The sequence below is a fragment of the Falco naumanni genome, chromosome 10 (assembly GCF_017639655.2).
Source record: "Falco naumanni isolate bFalNau1 chromosome 10, bFalNau1.pat, whole genome shotgun sequence".
NCBI lineage: Eukaryota > Metazoa > Chordata > Aves > Falconiformes > Falconidae > Falco > Falco naumanni.
Window position 1 is genome coordinate 1,103,227 of NC_054063.1, and position 25,706 is coordinate 1,128,932.

General features: G+C 40.6%; 1 protein-coding gene across 2 annotated transcripts in view; it reads right to left on the reverse strand.

Moving 5' to 3' along the window:
* The window catches only part of KCNQ1 (potassium voltage-gated channel subfamily Q member 1), a 363,730-nt gene that overhangs the window by 265,667 nt on the left and 72,357 nt on the right, over window positions 1-25,706 (reverse strand). For both annotated transcript variants that reach the window (XM_040609109.1, XM_040609110.1), the window contains exons 3-6: window positions 7,543-7,669; window positions 5,807-5,885; window positions 4,784-4,880; window positions 4,038-4,178 (exon numbers count right to left, since the gene is read on the reverse strand). In XM_040609109.1, coding sequence (XP_040465043.1) covers window positions 4,038-4,178; window positions 4,784-4,880; window positions 5,807-5,885; window positions 7,543-7,669 — 444 coding nt within the window. The remainder of the gene's footprint in view (window positions 1-4,037; window positions 4,179-4,783; window positions 4,881-5,806; window positions 5,886-7,542; window positions 7,670-25,706) is intronic.

The window sequence follows — 25,706 nt, forward strand, 5'->3', positions numbered from 1 at the left end:
AAAATAAAAGTAAAAGGATAACAGGCCTGTAGTTGGTATTCTTGACTCGTAAACCACAAAAAGAATAAAAATGAAGTGTCACCTTCTAACGCTGAAGGCAGTGTACAGTCCCCAGCAGCTTTTTTGATTTAGAAAGGAGGAAAAACAGGTTCTAATAACACAAGATCCCTTTTATGCAGCAATTTTTCAATATTTATGCTCAACTATTTATAAATTACATCAGATCTGTTCTAATTTAGCAAAATTCTATGCATGTGTAGTTTCAAGTGGTATTTCCTGCAACTTTTCAGCAAAGCTTTCCCACAGCTTTGATTTTCAGTTTACATTAAGCACACACTGATAAGCTTTGCTAAATAGGAATACAGACTTACGTATGCTTAGAAATAAGCAAACTTATGAATGTTGTATTGAATTCAGTCCTTGGCAAAAAAAGCATGTATCAATGAATTAAAGAAACAAGAAACACTTAACTATGCTGGTACTTGCAGAAAATTGCTCCGTCCAATTCCAACCAATTCAAAGGAAGGGGCACAGTGTAACATCCACGCATGGCTATATTTATTCAATAATTGCTTGTGGCAAACAGTGTTCGTGATCAAAGAGACTGTTAGCACAATCCACATAATGGTTTTCCTGAAGGATGTTTGTTCAGATGTGAAGGCTGGAAATTGTGTATCATTCAGCGGCTATCAAAAGTAGAGCTTTCCTCAGTCTGCCTGAGGCATGATTGCATATAATGCTTAGGGGGGGTGGGGGGGTTGTGGTGGAACATGACCCACAAACCAAAACAAAACCAACAACAACAAAAAAACCCACCCACAAACAAACAACAAAAAACCACCCACATGAAAAACCACAGACTGAGTTGAAGGTGGTTATCTTGGACAGATTTGGTGAAAACGTTTAGCTTATTTTTTCTAAGCTTTTTTAAAAAATTTTTATTATTATTATTATTGTCCAGAATCTACACTAAGACTGTTAGCTGTTAGTCTGGACATAAAAGACAACGTAAGCAGATTCATTTTGGATACGGGGACTGGGGAGCTGAAAGATGCATCGTGTTACTTATATTTTACTTGCAAATACTAAACTTGTCTTTTGAAAGACATACAGATATGCAGTCACTGGCAGAATTACTTATACAGCATGTGCTGCATTCAAACCCAGCAACAATACAGACAAATCTTTACTCTATGACACAAGGTAACTTTAGGCTTCTTCCAGAAGCCCGCAAACTGGAATGGTGAATAGCTACAGCCCAGACAGAGTTCTCAAGGAAATTCAAATATAGCTCAGGAGTCCAATTTATAAATATGGAAATGGAAATGCAGTATAGATTTATAAATAACAACAATGACAATGAAGAACATTTAATTAAAAGTTATGCACCCTATGGGTATGTCTATAGTCAGCAAAGCACAGTAATATAAAAGTACTCAGTTCCAGATGCAGTTTAGCAGCGGTAACACAGACCTTTTATATGGTTTACTTTATGCAAAGTGACGTATTCTATTGCCACTACCCACAGAACTTGTTTTGCAGTCTAGGCATATGTGAGATAACAAAAAAAATGCAGTGTTGTAGAGTGAGAAAGGGGGCTTGAAAACATTATCAAGTACTTTGCTTTTAGACGTATTCTCAGGTAAGTGCAATTTCAGAGAAGTGTGATCCGCTGCATGCCGGGCAGATCCCCTGTCTGGGATCTAGGACAGTTCTGAGGCAGGAGCTGGGAGCTCTCCTCTTCCCTGTGCCCAGTTCAGGACAGCCGAGGTCTGCAGTGACCAGAACCTGTGCTGGCTAAGCGAGTCTGAAAATTCTGGCCAAAACATAACTGAGCCTTTTGAGACCTAATGCTTTGAGAAGGTTTTTGCAGGAGTTGGAGACCTTCATTAGGAAGCATCCTGATACTTACTGACCCGTTATTGTCCCAGCGTTACAGGGCTTTTTCCTAGCAGAAAGCATGAAGAATATTACAGTATCAAAACCCCAGAAATGCATGGACCTGAACCCCTTTCGGTTTTCCTTCGCTAAATCTTTTTAGCAGTTAGCAGAAGTATATCAACTGCATTTAAAGCAGAACAAAGATGCTAAATTATATTCTTAATATTAAAGAAATTACATTATAGGTTTGTTCAATGCAGTCTCACGCTTCAAGTGGCATGGTGCAACACAATAGAGTTAGTAAAAGAATATTATCATGATTAAACTTATTGATTAAATAAGTTTATCGTAATTAGAAAGACAAAATAACTGGCATGCCTATTAACTGAGCAATAATTCCATTAAAGGAGAATATTTCAATATCCTGACAGAGCGTATTGCTGCTATGGAAGGTTTTACTGGATTTTCAGTAGGGCAATCTGGTCTGTCACATACTCAATTTTTAATGCCAACATGAATGACAGCATGTGTTTTCAAATGCAGCTACATCTGCCACTGTTAATTACTGAGTCATCTGGCCACTGTACTGGAAAATAAAAATGCCGTGATGACACAAAAGCATTGGAAAAGCTACTTGCCAGAATGACACCTCCTCGTGCTACACAGTTAAGTCTTCTGATCCTAAGAGAGGCTGTATTTAACCATGGCAGACAGCAAGAGGAAAGAATTCGGCAGTGGATCTTAGTAGCAACCTAAACAAAGCCTACTGTATTCAAAAAAGGCTACATAAGCATTTCAACACCAGGAGACTTGCAATAGATTTGCTCATCAATAGACCTTGCCCTCCTGAAACTGAAGCGGTACTGTTTGTAGAGAGATGACTACACAAGCACACACATGGAGAGATCTATTAAAAAGTATTTTTTTAAAAAAATATTTTATCAGTGAAACAAAGATGTTAGTCTAGCATACTTTTACATAAGACTTACTAGTAGTCTCATTTTTAACGAAAAATTAATGCCTTTCAATTTAAAATCACAAAGAGAAGAGACTAGGTCAGCACATTTTGAAAATGCAAGCATGGAATCATTAGTGATGCTATGGATTCTAAAGATCTGTAGCACTTAACGATGACAGTTTGATTCAGCTACATACAATTAAAGCAGATGAAAACAAGTCATTGCTTGAGTGCTAATGAGAAGGAAAAACAGCTTCCAAAAAGTACCTTTCTTTGAACTCTAATAGGAAAAGGAAAGGGAAACAATTACCAACGGGAAACCCCAGAACAGAGCAGCCAAACTAGTATTTGCATATCATGCAAGAAAAGAAAGAGGGAATTGTTGCTAGCAGAAGCAACAAAATTAAATATAATAATTAAAAATACAATCCCAGGATAGACCTGCCAAACTAGTAAGTACAGATAATAAACAAAAATAGAGACAACTGTCACTAGCAGAAGCAAGAAAGCAGAACTTTATTAGCAGAACTAAAGATACATCTACACAAGTGTGGCAGCACCTTAGAGAAACCTGAGACATCTCTAAGCAAGACGGTATGTCTACACAGCACAGGCGAATGTCACATAAGAATACTAAGTGAATTCCAAAGCAATATAATCACTTTGAATCAGTCCTGTGTCTGGATTTCTTAAGTATCTCACATGGTCCTTGTTCTGGAATTAGTCCATTCCGAATAAATGGGAAATTACTGTCCCAGGCTGAATTGCAAACCACAGATATCTGTTTAAAAAAAAAAAACAAACCAAACACAAACACACACACACACATAACCCAAAAAACCCACTAGGCCTGAGTTAGCAAGACTCTTACCACCTTAGAAGGTCAAACTCTACCATGAGAAAGGTAGTGGTAGCAAGAAGTAATCACTACAACAGAAGGGAAGACAGGATAAAGAAATAAGAATAGATGTTTCTGCACCTTGTGTACACTTCGGATTACAAAAGACTATAACCACCATGTAAAACTACTGATCATCTATAGTATTTTCTTAGTTCCATAGAATTACAAAACCAGAAAGTGTACTGAAGCAGTAAGAGGCCATTTCAAACTGCTGTTCTCACTCCATGCTTGCTTGAATTTTACTCCACATTTGAAGGTGTTAACTACTTTTAGTACATGTGAAATATCTATACTTACTACTCCCCACCACAGGGCATCTGCATAGCTGCCAAACTCTGTTTCTCCAGAATCATTTACAGCATCTTTTTCAGCCAGGTACACAAAATACGAGGAAAAAATCAGGCCCAGAAATCCAATGTAGAGCGTAGTTATCAGTTCCTGCAAAAAGAATCAAAATAACAGCACTATGATATTATTGAGACACTTAAATTACCTATCACTAATCTTTTTTTAAAGATAATTGAAACAGAAGAATGTAATTTCAGCAATTAATAAACAGTGACACCTGCTAGTTGTGCAAATTAACAAAAATCCACTGAGCTCAAAGGTGAAAGGATTGCTCCAGCATGCACATTTCTAACAGAGAGCCAGAACAACCTCCTCACTTGCAAGCGTGACTCATTAACCTTTTGGTCACCAAAAAGCAGTTGAGTCATTTTTTCAGACAGTGCCACATTCAAAACAGCTTTGGAATTTAGATACATATTTGTAGAAATATTCAGACTGCTTTTCAAAAGTCTCATCTTCTGTAGTTAAGTCCAACTACACGTCAAAAGTTTGCCGAATTAGAGGTGAATATTATTAGATTTTTACAAACTTTTTGTCCATTGAGCAAGGCAGAACAACCATACTTGGTTAAAATAAATGCCTACCTGCCTCTGCACTAAATATATTTGACATCATGAGCGTGGCTGCATACACGCTGTTCTGAAAAGGATTTTTACATCAGTTATTATGCCATTCCCCAGAGTACTCAAACTTACTTGTCTGTGTATGAACACAACTGATCCCAGCAGCCTCCATGTACCACCCTGACGGTCAACATGCAACATTCGTAATATCTGCAGAAAACGGATGCCCCTGAAACACAATTTTAAAATGAAGAGACTAAAGATACAAGAGAAGACATACAGGCAGAAAGAGGAAGTCTGTCTCTTCCAAAGGACTGCTGGGCTTAGCAGCCTGTCTCTTTTCACTCCATTCACCCATCTCTCATCTTGTTTGTTATGAAGACAGCATGGGAAGATTGCACAAGAGAAGGACAGACCTCTGTACACATGGCTAGTAAGGATAATTCAAGGATTCAGGGATTTCGGACACAAACCGTGAATGCTCTAGAAATCATTCATCAACTCATATTTGACTTGCTTACCAGAATGGGAAACAACATACAGAACATAACTATCTGATTTCCTCACCTTTGAGGCATTTCATAGGCAATTTAAACTAGACAGTCTAATAATATTTTAAAAAGTATTATTTTTATGACAGTCATTGCAGCCCTAGAGCATCACTGCAGCTAGTGCTCAGAGCTCAGCACAATGCCATGTACCTCGCATTCCAGAAAACCAAGTGGTGTGACCTTCCCAAGCACGAGGTGGATTCAGTCCATCAGGAATCCACAACCACTAACCCCAGGCATTTTATGAAGAAGCAGCTTGAAGACGTCGGAGACATGAAGCCTGAAAGCACTGCTATAAAACTGAGCCAAGAAACTAAAACAGGTTTTGGGTAAAGCCCACCTAGCTGGGCAAAGGGAGCAGGGGTACGTGCACCTTTATCCCCGCCAGACATAAATGCACTACGACCAGACAACACACAAAATTTTATTTCCCTTACACTTAATGGGATCGCTATTTCACACCAACGCATTATTGATCTGCTCTGTTACACGACTCTGAGCAGTGACTTGTTTTCTCTTGCAAGAATTGAAACAGGAGGTAAAACAAACAAAAAACCCCAAGCTTACCCAGGCAGCAATATTTTCTTTTATTGCATATGATTACCTGATAGCTGAGGTTGCAAAGACTTGGCCTTTAGAGCCCACACAAAGAACGATCATGGAAGCAACAACTACAATTAAATCTGGAAAATAAAAGCATATTGAAAAAATGAGTTAGCAGCATCTTGCAATACTGTTACTAGAACCAATGCCAATACAATCAGAACAGTCACCACAAATGAAGATTTTTGTTTATATATCAACAGATTTCTATTGCAAAAATAGAAATGAAATAAAAAATGCAACCGTGTGATATGATAGAAAGGTTTTACTGGGATGGGTCCAAGATGGCACTTTCTAGATTATGAGAGTGATAAGAATTACTGTAAAGCAGCCTCAGCAGCCTGGAATCCTTATCAGCTGTAACTCATGAGGAATGTCAGCAGTTTCTACCTATTAGCTCTCCTGTTTATCTTATCTTCTCTGGTGTTTTAGATAGTATTTTATTCATTTACAAAGTTTTGGGGGTTTATTTCATATATAAGTGCCTTACTTATATCTGTTCAGGTCTAAAAGAGAGAGAAAAATTGGAATTAGTGTATGAGTCTAATTTAGTTTAAGTCAGTCATTACCCTAGGACTGTACTCTAAATGTCCGTGCCTCAGGCTTTCTTAATTTTGGAAAGGAACTCTGTATTTTGAAGAATGAAATAGTTCTTGATATATACCTGGGAAAGTGGAACTTTGTTTTGTTTTCCAAGCTGAAATAAATCCGATGATGTCTCAGAACCCCTAGTTCTAGGTCTCGAGAGAAACAGATTGTGGACAGAGTGCAAAGACGCAGTCAAAGCCATTTTATAGTTGCAGGCTATAACCTGAGATACAGTTGTTGTTTATATACGTGCACAGAGAAACTGAAGTATTTTACGCTTGTAAAAATACCTAAGTACAAAATTTTGTAACTTATATTCAGAAAAACTAGATAGTTTATGAAAAAATATATCCTCTATTCACCAACAAATACTGAGTAGTGGAAAAAAACTGTCACAGAACAAGAATTACTATCTTCTGTAACAATACTCTGCTTCCAAAATCTGCTTTGTTTAATCCATTTGTATTTTAAGTGCTTCAGGGCAAGGACCTTTACATAGTTCTTTCAACACTGGCTAACAAAACACAAATTGATTTTGGATTAGTATGTTTCTTTCAGTGAAATTTTTAAATGAATGATAAGCATTCTAAAAAATATAAAAATGACGGTTTGTGCCATATATGGAATATATGGATGTAATTTCTAAGAAGGTGAAGTCATGTTAGGAACCCAACTGCGGTGACTACGAAGGGAAGTCAGGTGCCTCGTTCCAAATGCATCACTGAAATCCGTATTTTTATCCAATAAATACACAAAGTAACTACAGTGCATCTAGCATGCTTCACCATGCAGTACATAGCTCAATTAGGGTGCAAAATAAATGTAAAAATACAGTTGTAGCTATTGTACAATGTCTGGGATCCTGAGGTCACAAGAGACAGGATTATGGCCAAGACTTATTTCTGGCAAAGCGTCAGATCACTTGCGAAAAAACATTCTGCTCTTCTGGAAAAACAAACCAAGCTACATTTGTTCTCAAATGACAGTGCCATGGAATCCTGAAAGGAAATTCAGATGTACATTAATGTTAATGACAAGAGATCTTGCTCTAAGTTGGCTTCAAAAACTGCAGAAATTTCACTTCTCAAAACTTTCAAGGACAAATTTTGCTCATTGTTTATCTCAACTTTGCAACTTGTGCATACTCACCGATGATTGAAATAGGCTTCCTAGCAAAACGGAGCCTTCCCCATATTCCAACATATTTACTGCGGCATCCTGCTGACCACAACCGAACCACATATTCTGTTCCAAAGAATACCACTAACACAATTTCCTAAAAGAAACAGACAGGGAACTGGGTTAATTCTGTACTGTATACACACACACACATATATATATGTGTGTGTATATATATATGCACACACACACATATATATATACTGTCATCTTTTTTCAGAACATATTAGGAAACGGTAGGATAAAATGTAAAATTTGGGAGGTGACAAAAAAGTCAGCTATACCAAAATAATCTAAAGTAACATAGAAAATCCTATAAGAGTGACAAAGAAAAGATGTAGAGCAAGTTTAAATACTTCAATTGCATGCAGCTTGGCTTGTCTACACATACGAAAACTGAAAACCATTCTGTGCAATTCACTTGGTCTAATTCAAACAAGAAGTTTCCTGACTGAGCCAAAGAAAACAAGCAGCGTCGGTACTGAGCAGATGAGTATTTTGTCAGCCTATTTCATTTTGGGAAGAGGTGTGCTTCACATTCCATTTACCATATCCGCTTAACCTTCCACTTATTTATACTTTTTCACTCCTCCTTTAATCTCACATGGATTGAAAAAGATATCTGGTACCCATTACAATAGAGCAGTCTCCGTGTGCACTGGAAACATGAGACCTCAGGCACGGCTTTGCCATCCTCTTGCAGACAATGAAAGGCTTCAGCAGAAACAGAGGTGGAGTCCTGACGCACTGCTCGCACCAAGCTACACGTTAACTACACATTTACACTGCAGTATGACTTTAGAAAGGCTTACAAAGTGATATTGTCAAAGACATCTGACATTTTTGTTGATGAGACAGAGGTACAATTGCATCGTATTTGGAACTTAGTGTGCAGATAAACCTTGCTTTCCTACAGGTTGGTTGAGCACGGCGTACTCAGAGTAGTTTTGAGTACCAGCGAGCTGCAATGCCTCCTTATCGGCCAACTCGATTAATAACTGGTCACGTTCTCCATTAAAGCCAACAGCAAAATCTACTAATTGGAATGGTAACACACAACACGTGGCATATGGAAAGAGTAAAGCAGAGAAACGGATCATAAGGTATCACAGTTACATAGGATAACACAGACTTAAAGAACAAGCTGCTTATTTCAGAGAGTGATTTAGTATAAACAGCAACTGCAGAGAAGACATACTGCTCATTTTATCCAGTCTCCACACATTTCTGCAGGGTTCACTGCTGTTTTCCATAACAGATTGGCAAATGGGACTCAAGATGACACCAATGATTATTTCCCAAATTATCTGAAACAACCTGGGTACAACCGTAGTCCAGTCAAGATGAATGGGCATCATATGATTAGCTTCAAAGATGCATGGGATGCTGTCCTGAATAGAGTAAAATTATAGGTCTGTACACAGCAAAAGGAGAGGAGAAAAACATTACGCATCATTTGACTTCACCATAATCTTTTTTTGTGGCTCTAAGCCACCAGTCTCCCGATGGCATAACAAACCGTTCATCTCAGGGCACTACAGTGTTGAAGTTTGACTCCGGGACACTTCTAGAAAAGCTAGGGCCACAGGGGTCCTCAAACTACAGCCCGTGGGTCAGATACAGCCCCCCAGGGTCCTCAGTCTGGCCCCCGGTATTTACTGACCCCCCTGCCAGGGGCTGGGGGGGGAAGCCAAGCAGCCGCAGATGGCCTCCTGCCACTTCACCTGCGCGCCGGTCCCCCGTTTAAAATGTTTGAGGACCCCTGAGCTAGGAGAACATTAGCCAGGACTCTTTCCCTTAGTTCTGACAAGCTCATAACCTGGCAAGACGTCAGACGCAGCAGAACAGCTAGCACAATTGTTTATAGTCACTTGTATTCCAGTTACATTTTCAAGATGTAATGAAATTGTACAGATCGTTGGTTGTAACCCTTCAACCCAGCCAAGAATCTATTCTACAGCTTCGTTCTAAAAGGATCCACTAGAACCCATCACCTTTTTTAAAAAACTGAACTAATATAAAATATTTTTCAATAAAATGAAGTCATAATGAATGTCATAAGTCTAAAAAACCAGCATCTGCAGCAGATGCTTTAAGTCTTACGCCAGAAGCCTCAAACGCCATGCAACTGTCCCTTTGTCCGATTTCACCTCGTGTCACTTAGGAACCTACAGCAAACGGTAAAAATATGAGCCCTGCTCTAGAGGAGGTGCTGTTCAATTGCTCACAGCAAAATAAAGCACCAGAGGCTGTCCTTTCTGATCAGGTGATAGCATTCATTTCACAAACACAGTCAATAAACTGATGTCCGAGTACTCTTCCGTATGCAGAAGGCTCGTGAGTCTCCTTCTATCACGACCACGGAGGAAACTCCCGTAACAAAAGACAACAGCAAGCATCCAGGGAGCAAACGCCACCCTTCGTTTAAAAAAGAACTAATTTGGGGAAGGGAGGTATGGCCTCACATCATGTGTGATAGCACAGATAAACCTGTTTCGATATCCCCAAAAGCAACTACCAAAAGCAAAAGAAAACTAAAAAATTATCTTGGTAGGCAAAGAAAAACCCAGAGAAAAGTTACAATGAAACCACAGCCAGCGCTCGGACCAGGCGCCGCGGCCTTGTCAGGATCACAGTTTCAGTTTTATAGCAAAAAGGTAGAAAGTGAAAGCCTGGATTGTGCTTTAAAGCAGCACGTATTCTCTGTGTAGGCAATTTGCATCGGAGTTGTGCGCGTACATTTTTTAAAGGCCCTCCATGGTTCGTTGGCTAACAGGCACACCGGCAAGTATGCAAATGGGGGCTGGCCCAAAGACAATGCGACAGACACGCCATCAATGGTTACTGTCACCCAGCTCTTTGCGTGACATGCAGACAAGCTTAGAAAACATTGATTGTCCTATAGACTCCAGTGACTGGAGGGAACGACCAGTCGGCTTACACCAAGACACATTTTTCACTCCTGACGTTTTGATAAAGGCTTATTGACCTAAATGAGACCCAAGTTATTCAGGGAACATTGGGGGTGAAAGTGCACAAGCTGTTCTTCATGGTCATACACAAAACCTCCAGGTATCCATTAGCAACTGGCAAATTCCCCCTCCCCTGCCCGTGGCTGTGTGACAGACAAAAGTGTTTTTAATATCTTGCATTGCATAAATCTAATAAGGAGTCTCCTGGGGGTGGAGGAGGCTGATGAATTTCTGTCAGTACGCATATTAGCAGACAGAAACTTGCAGACAACAAGGAAAAAATACATTAGAAAACTATGCCTTCCTGAACTACTAAATTATTGCCTGTATTTTCCCGATTAACAGCTTAACACGAAGTTTACATTAACTAGAAGGATGCCAACCTGATCCTTGGTCCATTTATGCTGGTGGTAATTAGGGCTAATTCCATTTAGTAGGCGTTACCCTGGCAGAGAGCAGCAACGCCTCACACCTGAGAATTTCAGCAAATCTGAGTTGCATTACAGATTAATTTTTTCTGCTGTTTCTTGGATACTTTCTCCTAACTGCCTACTTAATACTTACCTAATAAGTGCACTGTATGAGTCTGTGCTTCTCACAATGAATCGGCTACACTGAAACATGGCTTAAAGAAGCCGATACAGGAAAATGGAAGGATAAAGTGCTGCGCAGACAGAAAGGATGTAAAGAATGAGTGAAATAAAGAAACAAAGCAACATTCAGCACAAAGGGAAAATTAAAATACAGAGAAAATAACTGCCTGCAACAGTGGGGCAACACTAGTGGGAGTGGGGATTAAAGCTCCGTGGAGTTTTCTTGGTTAAAATTACACACACAAGAGCTGCACTGTCCAAGGACTCGCTCAACCCTATGTAACTTATATGTGATCTCCTTTCTACACGGTGAAAACAGAAGTACAACACTGAGATAAAAAGCTTATACTGACATGGTAAAAAGAGTTTTCTGAGACATGACAGTCAGGTACCTTCATACTGTGGGCATATAGGAGCCCTCTTGCTTAAGAGGAGAGACATTTTTTCCTCTTAATTATTGATTTGTACATGGTACCCTCAAACTTCTGCCATCCTTCCTGCTCAGCCCAGGCATATGTTCAATGCCATCTTCATGCCCCCTCAGCCACATAATCCCAACACAGCCAAGTACCAGATTAACTCTGGATGAAAAGGTAGGGAAGATAAACACGAGATACACATGTAGATTGCTTTTCTTGAAGAAGTCCATCAGTGTTGGTAACCCTTCAGCTGTGAGCAACTTCTCACATGTAAATTCACAACACTTTCAACTGAAAGGAACGGGTAGACAAGACCAGTGTAACAAGCCTTTGGCATTTCTGCTATGGTACAATCCTTGGGGAAACTACAATAGATCTCCAGGTAGCCATTTAGCAGATGCCAGGGAATGAAACATTTCTCATAAAGACCAGTAAAGGAGCTTGAGCCCTCACTGGTGCATTGGTGCAGGAGTTAGGTCAGCATGCGGGATCCATTTCGGAAGTCTCATGTCAGATTTTTTCAGTGCATCTCACTATTCATTTTCACAGTTTTGACGTGGAAACAGAAGTTCCTTTGAGTTGATCAGCTACTACATGAACAGCTTTGGGAATTGCTTCCAGTATAATGAAAGAGTCATCAAACCCCAAAAATTATCCTCATCATAAGATAGATGTGTCATAACTTTATCACCTGGCTAAAGTACAGCTCTCATCATCAGATGAAGGAACTTAGGCAGGATCCATAAAAACACAGTCCCCTGACAAACCTACCCGTGCTGTCTATCATCACAGCCCGTATCTCCGCAGTGCCTAGGGATTAATTAGTTTCATAATAAACCTACACACGGAACACAAAGAGAAGGGCTCAAAGAACAGCTGTGATGGAAAGCCTGTGTATTAGCTTTGACTCACACCAAAGAACTGGACCTGCTGTGGGTAAAGACACTTTAACTATCACCTCAACAAACTTGGTGATGCCATTAGGCAAAAGAACAAGATATTCCATCAGAGGACAAAAGGGAAAAGTTACTTATGAAAAGGACTGGACAGGAAAGAGGAAAGGACAGCTGTGCAACTGGAGAGTCAGATCTATGAAAACAAATACAAATATATACAAGCAAAATCAAGATCTGCTTTGTTTTGCTAATAAATGCATCTTGAAAAGCTCTTCCTTTACTACTCCACCCCCACTGCTTTGGAAGAGCTACAATCAAATTCTGGGAGGCATCCAACATCCACACTGTGAGATAGAGTGCAGTAGCAACTCCAAAAGGAAGGACAGAATCCCTAAACTTAGCCAAAGGAGATGTTTTTAAGCAATTAGACAGATTAATAACTTGGGGGAAAAAACCCACAACAAAATCCTGACATAGAAGGGATCACAACACTGTAACAACAGCTATTTAACATATAAAGAAATTGTCTCTGGAGGCTGAAAAAGCATCTGCATAGAGAATATATTGCCTGAGGCTCTGCCTGTGGACCTCAAAGCTGTAATTGGTCATGGAGCATCACAGAAGTTCATGCAGCCATTTGATGTGGGAGGACTAGATGAGGTCATCTGAAACCTGTTATGAACAAGAATGCCTTTACTCTGAGTCTGGACTGTTTTCAACGAACTCTATAAATGTAAGAGAGGTAAAATACTTGTTTTAGGAGAAAGGAGGCAAAGCATTCCACTACGTTATTGCGATTGGCTACTGGAGACCAAAAATCAAAGATGACATACAGCTAAAAGAAAAGGGAGGGAAAAAGCACAGGAAAACAAAAGGCATTGATGAGGGTGATTCCTTGAAGCCTCATAAGCACACACTTCTTGTGCTGTAAGAATTTCCTCCCCCCCCCCCCCCCCCCAGCGTTTTCCTGGCAATACGGCTCCTACCCATCTCTGCCATATCGCAATCTCTATTACGTTATCCTCATTGGAGGGATCAACCATATTATTTCCATGACTCTTTCAAATCTGGTTTCTTTCAGATTCTACCTTCAAAGATGATAAAATTCACATGAATTCCTTTAAACAAGGAAATAAGTTTTCCCATAGCTTGTATAGGGATTGTGGGCGAAGCAGCGTTACCTTTGCTGCAAGATTCCCGCAGCACCCGGCCTGTTTGCGAGGTGAGGCAATGGGAGAGCTCTGCACGGAGCTGGTGGCACGCGGCGCAGAGCAGCACCCACACGGCGCAGAGCGGTACTCACGCGGTGCAGAGCGATACCCGCGCAGTACGGTACCCACACGGCAGAGTGGTACCCACACGGCACAGAGTGGTACCCACGTGGCACAGAGCGGTACCCACGCGGCACAGCGCAGAGCGGTACCCTCCTCGCAATCTCAGGCAGCAGCAGTGCAGGCAAGGACACTGCCAGAGGTTTTGTTCAGAAGTTGTGACAAGGACATCTCTGAAGGAGCCAAGAGAGGGAACAATAGATCTGATGTTAATGCAAAGTACGAATGGGGCACTTGCTGTCAGCCAAGGGCTGCGGAGCTGGACTGGGCAACAGAGAAACAGGCTCAGCATCTTCACAAGCAAGAATGCAGTGTATCCCCTACAGCCACCGAAAGATTAAAAAACCAGCAGGAACGTGTCCTGTGCAGAGCAACAGGTTGCGATTACCCTCAGGGAAGGGTAACGTGCAAGAAACAAACCGCTGCAGGCTACGCATGAGTTCAGAGAGCGCAAGAGCCCACTTCACGGCACGCTGTTCACCTGACACATCAGGGCTTGCAAAATGCTTCAGACAGCACTGGTGCACAGCCCAAGCAGGGTATGCAAATTCACAGCAGCAAGGCAACTGTTTCTTCTAATCTCTCTCACTCTGTACAGAGAGGCCCCTCTTTGTTCTGTTGAGAAAGGCAGGATTTTTTCCGGAAAGCTGAACTGTGTTTTCTAAGATACACAGAACAGCAAAATCAGAAGGCCTAGGCAAACAAAGACAGACACCAAGCTCAATAAAGTAAAAATCCCAACTGGATGAAGTACAGATCAAAAATAAAGAGATAAATGTTTTTTCATATATATATCTATAAACACTTAATAAACAACAGCAAGTGCCAAAAGCACTATTTAGGATTGGGGATTTTTCTCCCCCTACTTAAGTCTTCCCACTTTCAAAGATCTTGTAAACCACATCTTTTCAAGTGAAAACCAGTAATGATAAGTTTTCAAAAAATGCTTAAAGCCAGAACACTTGCTATTCCTTCCTTTCAAAAAGACTAGTATTGTTTGCTAAAATTCTTTATCGGTGTCTTGAGCACCAAATGATTAAGCAAGCAATGGAAAACAAAAAATGTAGTATCAGTATCCCATTTCTATCTTCAGAGGCCCACAATTAATCCTAAGAAGTTACACGACATCATTGAAGTCCCCCTATTAATGGTTCTAATTAAGATGAAATAATATTTAAATGAGTGTTCATCTTTGGAAAAAAAAAAAAAAAAAAAGAAAAGATGCTTACTAGGAGACAGAGTTAAAGTTGATTGCCAATGCTTTTCTATTTTCCCTTCATCGGTGCCGAGAGCACAGAACAATAGCACTGGGACCAATAAAGAATACTGCAGGCCTGCAATTTTAAGTTGAGATTTTCCAAAGGCTCCAAGCAACTAAATCCTATTGAATTTCAATAGGAGTCGGGCACCTAACTCCCTTAGGTGCATTTAGAAAGACTTTAATTGATTTCCTTAGCTCTCTTCTCACTAGATGTTTCAGCCAAATCCGAACGCAGGCAGTTGAAATTTTTCCACCAACTACAAAAGGCCTCCGACGTCGGCGGTGTAACTTTGCACGTGGAGGCACGGTCTCCAAGCACGGCTGCTTTAGAACAACTTTCCACACCATCATCCCCGCACAAGTCTCTTCATAACACAGTCGTCTTTAGCCTTTGAACTCAGCTGCTGACGATATCCACCAGGAATTTACAGATGTAAATTAAACTGGGCTTGCACATTTAGTTTACGGTACTTGTTTTAGTGTGGAGTTCTCCCCCATCACAAAATATGCTCGAGAACTAGACTTTAAACCCCAAGCATTTGGCAAGAGAAAGGAAGTGTCAACTTGCTAACAGTGGTGCAAAAATGATTTAAAAAACCCCACTAGTTTCTCTTTATTTCATGAAGCTTTTATTCAAGTCTTCATAAAAGTCTCTAGAAGGAATTCACACGGGACCCTCTCCTTTTAAGTGAAAAATGCTCTGGCTACTACCCAGTGTAGCATATGCTTAATTTTGTATCTCACTGAATTCAAAAGAATTATTCACCTACTTAAGATCAAGCACACATACACACAGTTCACAGATATACATCATTAGTACCTAAAATATGCTAATACAAATAGAAAGGAACTCTTACAGACTTAAAAAAAATCAGTCTAAGCCAAGTAGTCTATATTTTTATGTTACGGAGAACTTTTCACATTAACACTGTTTACACAGAGGCTACTTTCCCTGATTTGATTATTTTTATCCTGTCAAGTATCTTACTGTATGCTTTTTATCAAAGAACCTTCCTCACTCATTTTTAGAAAAGCTGCTTCCTACAACCATGTCCTACACCGAGCAGTTCATCAGTCTTCCCTTTGCTCCACCACTAACTGATTTTACGGGGGGACCTCACGAAGAGACCGTACACCTGGTTTTTTCCAGCTATAAATGACAGGGCAATAAAAGCTATCGTATCTTCCAGAAAACCACATTCCTCTCACACCCTTGGACTATCACCCTTACAACACTCTTCCTTTCTGAAAGAAAATAGACATTGCCCAGGATCTCTAACCTGAAAGCAGAGCCACGCAACGGTAAGAACCTGGACATTTTCAGCCGGGCTTAACCTGCAGTGTCTTCCCTTTCTATACGTAAAGGGAATGCAATGGTAGACGGCCTGTTTGAGATGCACTGGCCAAGCTCTGGTCACCTGCTGCACAGTTTGGTAACAGCAACGCTTGAAATCTAGCGGTTTCAGACATACTAATGTGCTTTTTTTTGTTTGCTTCAGGCCCCACTGTGATAGCAGCCTGGAAGCAACAATACATTTTAAACTAGAAATTAGAAAGATTATTGATGAAACTAGTTATGAAAAGTGGAAAATAATTTTAAGCTTTCTGTGAATACTCATTTTGTCCTCCTTAGTCATCCTTTTCCAAAGGGCAGAAGAAAAAAGGAAAAATACTGGTAAGGATGGGAAGCTAAAAACCTCTACTTTTCGATCATCTCTTACATTAAATCAACATTTGCTCTTGGAAAAAAATGGTGGTTTTCAACAGTCACGTTGTATACAAATTGCAGGCAGCTTTCAGTTTATATTTCAATTTTAGTGATTTTTTCTTAACGTACAGAGTTTTAAAACACAAGATGTATGTCTGCAGAATCATCTGCAGATTTAAAGGCATGAAAGGGAATACGTTATAATAAAGGAGAACATTTAGGAACTACCTTTTTCTCTCTGGACACATGCAAAAGGAGGACTGTAAGGAAATAAGCTTTAATGAAATTAATTCTCTTTTTTGTTGTTTCTCTCCCCCTGTATAGTCAACAATCGACCAAGAATATCTCCATGTCCCCTCTGCAGTAAACCTGCCCTCCGAAGCTCTGCTTTGAGTGCCTCGCTCCTCCGAAGCCGGCAGCACTGCACGTGCATCATCTCAACTTTACTCACAGCCCAGGCATTCTGACCCACAAAGATTCCTCAACTTAAGGGCGCTACCCAGACCCTCAAAAGAAAACATGCCCGCAAGCTGTAGCAATGCCCCTCTTCGTTCTCTGGGTAGGCAGGAGTCAGGAAGACCGAAAAGACAGGAGATCAGGGCTTGAGTTGCTGTTTGGCTACAGGTTTCTCATATGGCTTTAAGCAAACCCCATGCAGTCTTTATCTCCGTTTCACATTGGAGAAACGCACTACTCTCACCACCCTCTCCTACACAAATGCTCCAAGACAACGAAACAGTAGCACCGTGGATGGAAGTAAAGCTGGATATGTACAGTGACACCATGAAGCCCCCACATCTAAATCCCATGAGCTATTTCCACTTGCTCCTGGAAAAAGCAGGTACAGAGTACGCCGAAGAGGAACTTCTTCTGATGAAGCTCTAACTTCTTACCTCTCTTCTGCAGACAAGACATGCCCCCAGCCCTGCCCTCCCTCCAAGAAGGGAGTTACAAAGTGGTACTGTGCCCTGGACAGCCTTGCTTCAAGATTTTCAGATCTACTCTTCCAGCTCTTCTACGTGGGTTTTGGCTTTATGGGACCTTCTCTGGGATGTAGTAAGTATAGAGTAAGAGAAGTAAGCAAGCAAGCCAGACATTTCCAGAAGAGCGAGAGGTCACCAAGAGCAAGATATTACCTCTATTTATACATATATACTCTTATCATCCTCTTTTTCTAGAAGTGGCATGTTTTCAAAATTCATCCTCCAAAAGTAAGATTTCTGGCCCGAGCAATGACTGTGCTCTTCAATAACAGTTTAACAAGAACTAAATTTCAAATGGACCAGTACTGGTTTCAACCACCTCCAGATCACAAAGGGGAAAAGAAAATGTTCATGTTTTCCAGACTGGCAGGACAGCGGTGCAGGACAGAGCTGTCAAGCTCTGAAACAAGCCCCCGCGCAGGTAGGAGCGCCCCGTTCCTTTCACACACGCTCGGGTACCGGTATCACCACTGGGTGATAAGAGTTCAAGTGCCGTATTTCTGTTTGACATTCCCATAAACACAACCTGCTTTTGCCTCAACATATTTGAGCTCTCTCCCAGGCCTGCTCCAGGGAATACGCATCATGCTCTTCCACACAGCTGCAAAAACAGTCCCACACTAAACCTGTAGTCCAGGCACTTAATACTCCTCACAGGAAAACGCACGTGCTAGTTTAAGCTAATAAAAAACCTCTCAGATGCCATATGTATGCAGCTCAGTCAGTCAGCATTTTACAGTTGCCTCTAAAATCTGAGCGGGAGGAGAGGAGAATTGTTTGGCATGCAAAATAAACCTAATCGAAGGCAACAAATTCAGCATTTTCAGCAAAGTGGCAAATACATTTCACGTACTGAAGGCAAGCAGTTTCCTCCTCGTGCCAAGTCCCCGCGCTCATTCCAACCAGTGAGCATCCAGCAGTCGCGGCTATCATTCAGCACATCAGGATTTTAGTATACTGAAATGGGAAGTTAATTTATACCAACCAAAGCACATGACTAACTCAGTGCAAACTCTCCCTAGAGCTTTGATGTTGTTTCAAACGGACCAAACTAAACATGCATTTGCAAAATGAAGATATAAGCCAGATCTCTCTGAAGTTGCATACCCCATTAACCAAGCTACCGTTATGTGCAAAGACTTATATTTTCACTTGGATTCATGTTTCTATCAGGTTTGGGTCCAACATAAATAAATGGTGCAACAGAGGCAGCTCTTTGCAGAATTCAAAGTTACGAAAGGAGAACTCCTGCTCTGTGAAACTCCCTTCACTCACTATCACCTTTCCCCTGCTCCTTTTACAAATAAAGGACAAGTGCACTATTCATTGCTGGGGGGGTGTGGAAGAATGTTAAAAAAACATGGCCTTCTCAGTGGCAGCTGGTCTGAGCTTCAAGACATCAAATACCTCAGGAAACTAATAGGCATTATATGGAATGAACTTTAAAAAACGCCAAACTAATATTTTTCAGAATTCAGCAACACTGTACTACAAAACTCTGGAAAAGGACCTTATAAAAGCAATGCCTAGAACATGTCAAGAATAAACTAAAGGCTCTGCAACAACACATAGGCTAGCAGGCAACTGACACAGCACGCAAAAGCCACCTGACCAGAAGAATCCCTTCTGTGGAGTGGTACTTGAAGAGGGAAAAACAATTACAACTTAAAGGAAGGGGCACAAGGAGCATGATTCAGAGACAGGTGAGCCTTTTCTGTGCTGAAACACTGGGCAATGCAGGGCAAGTTTAGAGTCCGCTTTAAAATATATGATATTAGAACAACCAAAGCACTGGTTATGTATTTTAAATGCATTAACGTATCAGAACTTCCGACCGGTAGCAGTGGAGCAGGACTTCATATTGTTGCATTACTATTGCACTCATTTTTCTAAAGTTTCAGGCATACCTGCTCTTTATGTGAGCTATACTTGCAAGTGATTCATGGCACAATTTTTTCTAGGAATAGCTGAATATTCTAGGGCCTTCTCTTTGATCTGAGATTTACTGTTACTTAACTAAGTAACTAAACTAAATACATCTTTGGAAATGCCCAATTTCCAGGCATTTTTTCTCAATACCTTACATGGTAAAGCAAATGGCAGTCTTACTCCACAGCTGGACAAATTCTGTTGGTAAACATAAAAGCTTTTTCATTGTTTTTTTATTTTTTCCTAAATATCAAAGATCATCCAATTTTTTAGCCTTCGCTTTACACCTTCTCTGCAGTTCTTGACACTCACTGTTTCAAAAAATTGGGTTTAGTATGTCTGTTCTGCTGAAGCCTCTCAAGATCTCATTGTGTCAGATGCAACATTAACCTAGAAAACCGTAAATCTAGTCTGGATGCCAAAGGACTTACTGCCAAACCAGAGAGCTACGATTTCCCACTGGAACCAGAGATGCTTATCCCACCTAAAAGATACTTCTTCAGCAACAGAGGAACTATTAAGAACCAACACTTGCACCAGTTGTCGTAACAGCAGTTAAGCAAGGAGTTACGTTAAAGAAAGGTGACTCCTTGCTTTAAAGCTACTCAACTTAAGTAGTTACTAACCCAGTATGCAAGCCACCACTGTATATGACAAAACTGAAATGCATGACATTCTTTGCATCACATCATTACTGAGAAGCGATAACGTTCTTTCCACTGTAAAACATTCCTTTTAAAACAATAGCTTCTCAGTATGCAAAATTAATAATTACCAGGCTAAATTATTTCCTAGGACTAACGTGAAGGGGAAAAGAAGGATGCTGTACATCAGGACTCCCAAATACTGACACATGAATAGTGCACGTAAAGAGTTTAGGTTACACCCTTTTTTGATGGCTTTACAAAAGAAATTATATCTTAAGTGGACAAGACCTCTAGAAATGATCAAATGTCAAAGGTTTTAGCCAGCCTCTTACAGGAGCAAGAGGCTACTTACACTGCAATTCGGTTTGAACAGTTCTCTTCTCTAGTTTTCTGAAAGCATCACTCTGCTAAGGGAACAAGGCAGCAAAACCAAACTCACCCATTTGGTGAGTTCCTTCGCAATGGGTGAAACGAGTGGGTCTGCCACGCTTGGATCTGCACCCTATCTCCAGCTCCAGTAAAAACAGCATTAATGACAACCTTGTGTTTCCTGAACACCTAAAGCATTGCACATTTAACTTTGTACAGAAGTGTGAATAGCTAGTACAGTTTCAGGGTGTAACTAATAACAATTACATTACACTAGAAAAGCACATAAGGGGCTGCTTGTGTACAATGTGCACTTCCTCATCAGCTGGATGGCCAAAGGAAATTACTAGACATGACAGTATGGTAAAGCAGCGTCCCATCACAGGGTATTTGAATATCTATAAGCTATTGCACTTGGGATACCAAAGCTGATGACATGAATGCCTCTTTTACCAAGTCCATCAATAAAGCTTTCCGCAGTAGAAATCTGCCCCGTGTATGCTACATCAGAGAAATCTGTTATCACGAACCGTATTACTTGTCCCAAATGGCAGACTGTTAACGCCAGAAACATTGAGCCTATTTAAAGAGCCTGTTTACGGTACTCCAAAATTGGTAGAAACACTCTGGTAATACGGTAATACTATCTGTGGTTTCACACCTTCTGAGTAACAGTAACAAAAGATTTCATGCTATGAAGACATGAAATGTGTTCATCTCAGGTGCCAAATTGCCCCGAAAAACACTACAAAAACCCTCTTTTTAAACACTGACATTTTCAGGCTGTGGGAATTAGCTCTTCAATGAATTTGATTATTTTTTATGTTTAAAAAAGAGCAAACAATGGTGGTTGTAGAATAAGCCATCAGTTTGCTGCATAACATCAAGCAGTTGCGACCACATCACTCCTGGTATTACTATGAGAAGTCACGTTTGACTGTTTCAATCTTAAGCACAGCGTTAAATATGGATACATTTACTTTTTTTTTTTTAAGAAGGACAACAGGGTGAACAAGCTTTTTGCAGGGGGTGGGGTGGGTGTCTATTGCAAACTGGAGGTATTGGTATACTAACTGGCTACTGCGGTGATGTTTTCCATGGAAATTTCAGCCACATTAGTTCTGGCAGTGATTAAATACTACTTTGGGAATCCTTAACAACATTCAGGGAGCTGCTTTTAACGTTACTTCATGTTCTGTAGTTCTTTCTACTCCTTAAAAGCAGGGAAAGCAGGTTTGTTGGTGGGGGTTGGTTTTTTTTCAACCCTCAACTTGTTTTACTGTTAAAATAAATACAAAGATAAGTCGATCAGAATTCAGGCTCAACGGAACCCCGCTAAAGTATTTGTTCTTATTTGAGAGCTGAGAAGTTGCACCTCTTGCTGCTGCTCAGTACGCTGCGTGACCCTGCCTGGGAGCCAACACGGTGACAGGACTAAATGACAAAAGCAGCCGTTCAGAGTTCTGGCAGAAGAACACTTCTGACATTTTGTTTCATCTGCATCGCAGGTTTAGACTTCAGTTCAGGGCTTTAACACGAAGCTGCCCCTGCTACATCACACAGAGCTGACTTCTAACGCCTCTTTCACTACCACTCTATTCTTGAATATCCCCATCTCCCCATCCATGTCAATGGGATGCCCTTGGAGTAAGCTGCAATCTGTAACAAAAAAGCCCAGCTGAAGCTATCCGTCGAAAAGGGAAGATTACACCCTCACACTACGGATGTTCAATAATCAAAGATTTACACTTCTTGAAAGGCAAACGCAAACCAAAAGCCAGCATGTATCTAGGCATCAGAAATGTCATTGTACCGTATCCCAAATATCATCTAAACTGATAAAAACCTCTGTGATCACATGTGATTTAAGTCAAGCATGTTCATAACTACTCAACAATTATACAAACAACTTCGGTATTAATACTAAGTTAGTATTAACTGCCTGGCTAGAAGGTGGCTTTATGGAGAATGAAAAATCCAAGTACTTTATGGAAAATGAAAAAATCAAGTACTTGAACAGGGTAAACACGCATGTCTTTTGCTATAATTAATGGAAATAGGCTAATACAAAGGAAAATTCATCTCAAGTGTCCTAGGCACCTTAAGATGTAGTTAACCACGCTGTCAGGAGTATCCATCCATCCTTTTCCACGAAGGGAAAGTCTATGTGATTGGCTTATACTACCTAACCCAATTTTCAGACAACTAAAAGCTGCAAAAAAAAAATCAGTCAGCCTCAAACTGCTTTGAATTATCCAATCAAGTATTCTCAGCTTGGAGCAATGGTATAAACACCAGAGGAAATTTACTATCAGTTCTCACTTGAAAGAGAGGTTTATGAGGGGTTTCTGTTTTGGGGCTGGTCTCCCTAGAGCGGTCCATGTGATTACCTCACCTACCTGGTTTCCCTCTCAAAACTCCTGAATCCACTAGTTGATCTTGACAGATCAGAAGGTCAGGCATGCCAGGGGAGATTCAAACCTCCTGAAAGTGTTGTGAAGACAAGAAGCCTGGCAGAAAACAAATATTCTCTCTACACCTCGAGAGAAAAGATTTCATGGTGATAATCACACTCATTGGGATTATCTAGTTTTTATCAACATCCAGCTTCAGGAAGACTTATTGCAAGTTTAAACCAAAGCCATTTGGCTTTGTAAAAACAAACAAAAAAACCAGAAAGGCAAACGACTATCTACCTCAACACCCCCAAAGCCCCCTAGCATCATGAGTTTTTCTACAATAATCTAATTTTCCTATCATTAAGTAGAATTTTTTCCTATTGATGCCTGTTACCATGTTCACCAAAACAAAGGGACTAAACGCAAATCACTTTCAGGATAAAAATTTTTAAAACTATGAAACCAAGAGGTTTGTTTTTCAGTTTCAAGGACAGTTCACTTGCCATGAAACTCAGTTTGGAATTGAGTTGAATGAAACAGTAAAGACTCCTCCACGTCCTCTCTACCACCACCCACATACTACTTCATGTTGTTGCATGACTGTTTCCAGGCAGGAAAGAGAAGCATTTTGGGGAAATATATCCGACACCTAGTTTCAATGGTTTGACTCCACAGAGAGGTGTAACTCGTCAGAGCATGAGCTTGGTGGAGAAAGCAAACCGATGAATCTTCATTCAAGAAGGAATACGTACTTGTCATGCAGTCACTTTTTGAATCAACTTCGATTGAACTTCTTTCATCAACTGATTTCAGCTCATCTGGTTTATTAATATCTATATATAATCTACCTGGGGCCCTCGAACATCTGCTGCACTTGTCTGACTTCTTTTAGGAAACTCAAGCCCCTTTATTATAAGAATTTCTCAGATTTCTGTTAAGACCTTTAGATTCCCCTGATCTTTCTTAAGAACTATGGCAGCTAGAAGCTCTTATTCTCTATGCAATATTTTTTGCTGTTGCCCAGCAGAGCTGAACATACTTCTCTCACTCAATCACACATGCTCAAACAGAAATCATGGGTAGGGCTTATCAAAGATTGACAGCTCTGCTGGTCTTCCATAAAGAGAGACATAAGGTTCGGGCTTACACCTGTCCACACATTTTCATTTTCTAGTTCATGATGGTCACAACAACCTACTGAGCTCAAATATTTACAATCAGCAGTGGGTGGGTGGGGGTGGAAGAGCGAGCGTTTATTTGAGCCCCACACATACACGCTGTTGCTCTTGAGCCTCGTATAAGACGCTCTTCTGCACATTTCACTTGCAGAAAAGCTATTGTCCACTGCATTCGTTTATTGGCATATGAAAAATACATAATGATGTCCTCACTTGCAAATGGAAAAGAAAAAAAAGGTTTTGTTCTTCAATTTCCTCCACATCTCTGAACGTTACACAGGATAGTACGAGCTGATAAATTTTATGGTAAACAGAAAAAAACAACAGCATACCCAACCACCATATCCTCACTATATTCTCTGCCTATTGGAGCAGAATTTGTTCTGCAAGGAACAATTAGGAAATTTCTTGTATTGTACAGAAAAATATGGTCTGTAATTAATTCCATTGATGTTAAATAGCTCAAGACTTTTACACATATTCACCAGTTATTTTGAGGTTTATCTGTAGCCATATGAGCTGTTCAGAATATTTATTTTAAAATGGTTAATTGACTCAAGATTTTGGGGGTGGGGAGTGAACTTTCTGGAGTACAAGTCATAGCATGTTAACACAGACAGTATCTCACACTATATTGAGCTCCACTAAGATGAAAGGTTCAGAGGGTTCACTGTATAATAAAAAAAGCTCATGGCAAGCAAAAGAAATAAATATTTACAAAGAGAAAACTGTCTTGAAATTCCTAAACCCCACCCCACACTGCAGAATCACCATCATATTAGACAGAAACATCACCATGGGGAAGAGAAGGGGTTGGGGGAATGAGCACAAGCAATAGCCTTCCTTAAAAAAATATTTATCTAAGAGTAGTCAGATAATCTTTGACTTTTGAAACTGCTGAACAAGTCAGTTCTATCTCATGTTCAGCATCATTCTATTAAACTAAGTCAAAAGTTTCTGTGGTTACTATTAGACGAAATGAGCTAATTTCCCCTGAGACTTGGCTACACTGACCAGATGTCTTTAGCCAGCTACTCCCCAGACCGAGCAGGAGCAGTGCGTGCAATGCCTTCCCTGTTACTATGGAGATGGGTTTTCCCATCCACTCTGCAGCCGGGCGTATAGTAGCTACCAGCTGTTGTCTCGACTCGTACTCTATCAGGAGAGACTGAGGAAAGAAAGTGGGAGACGTAGAGCTGAGCTTCTCCCAGCCCTGGCCCTCATAAACTTTAACCACGGTGCACAGCCCTCAATCTTCTTTGCGGCCGCTTGGGCTTGTTGCTATCTATTGTTTAAAGCTGCCTGACGGTGCATCCTCCGCGGGCTTTGCAGACTTGTGGCAGGTCAGCGGTTGCACACAGCCGCTTGGTACAGCGTGTCTGATTGCTGGGCTGGAAACTTAAGGCTTCCCCGACTCTTGCTTGTAGTCCAACGTTCCCATCTAAATGG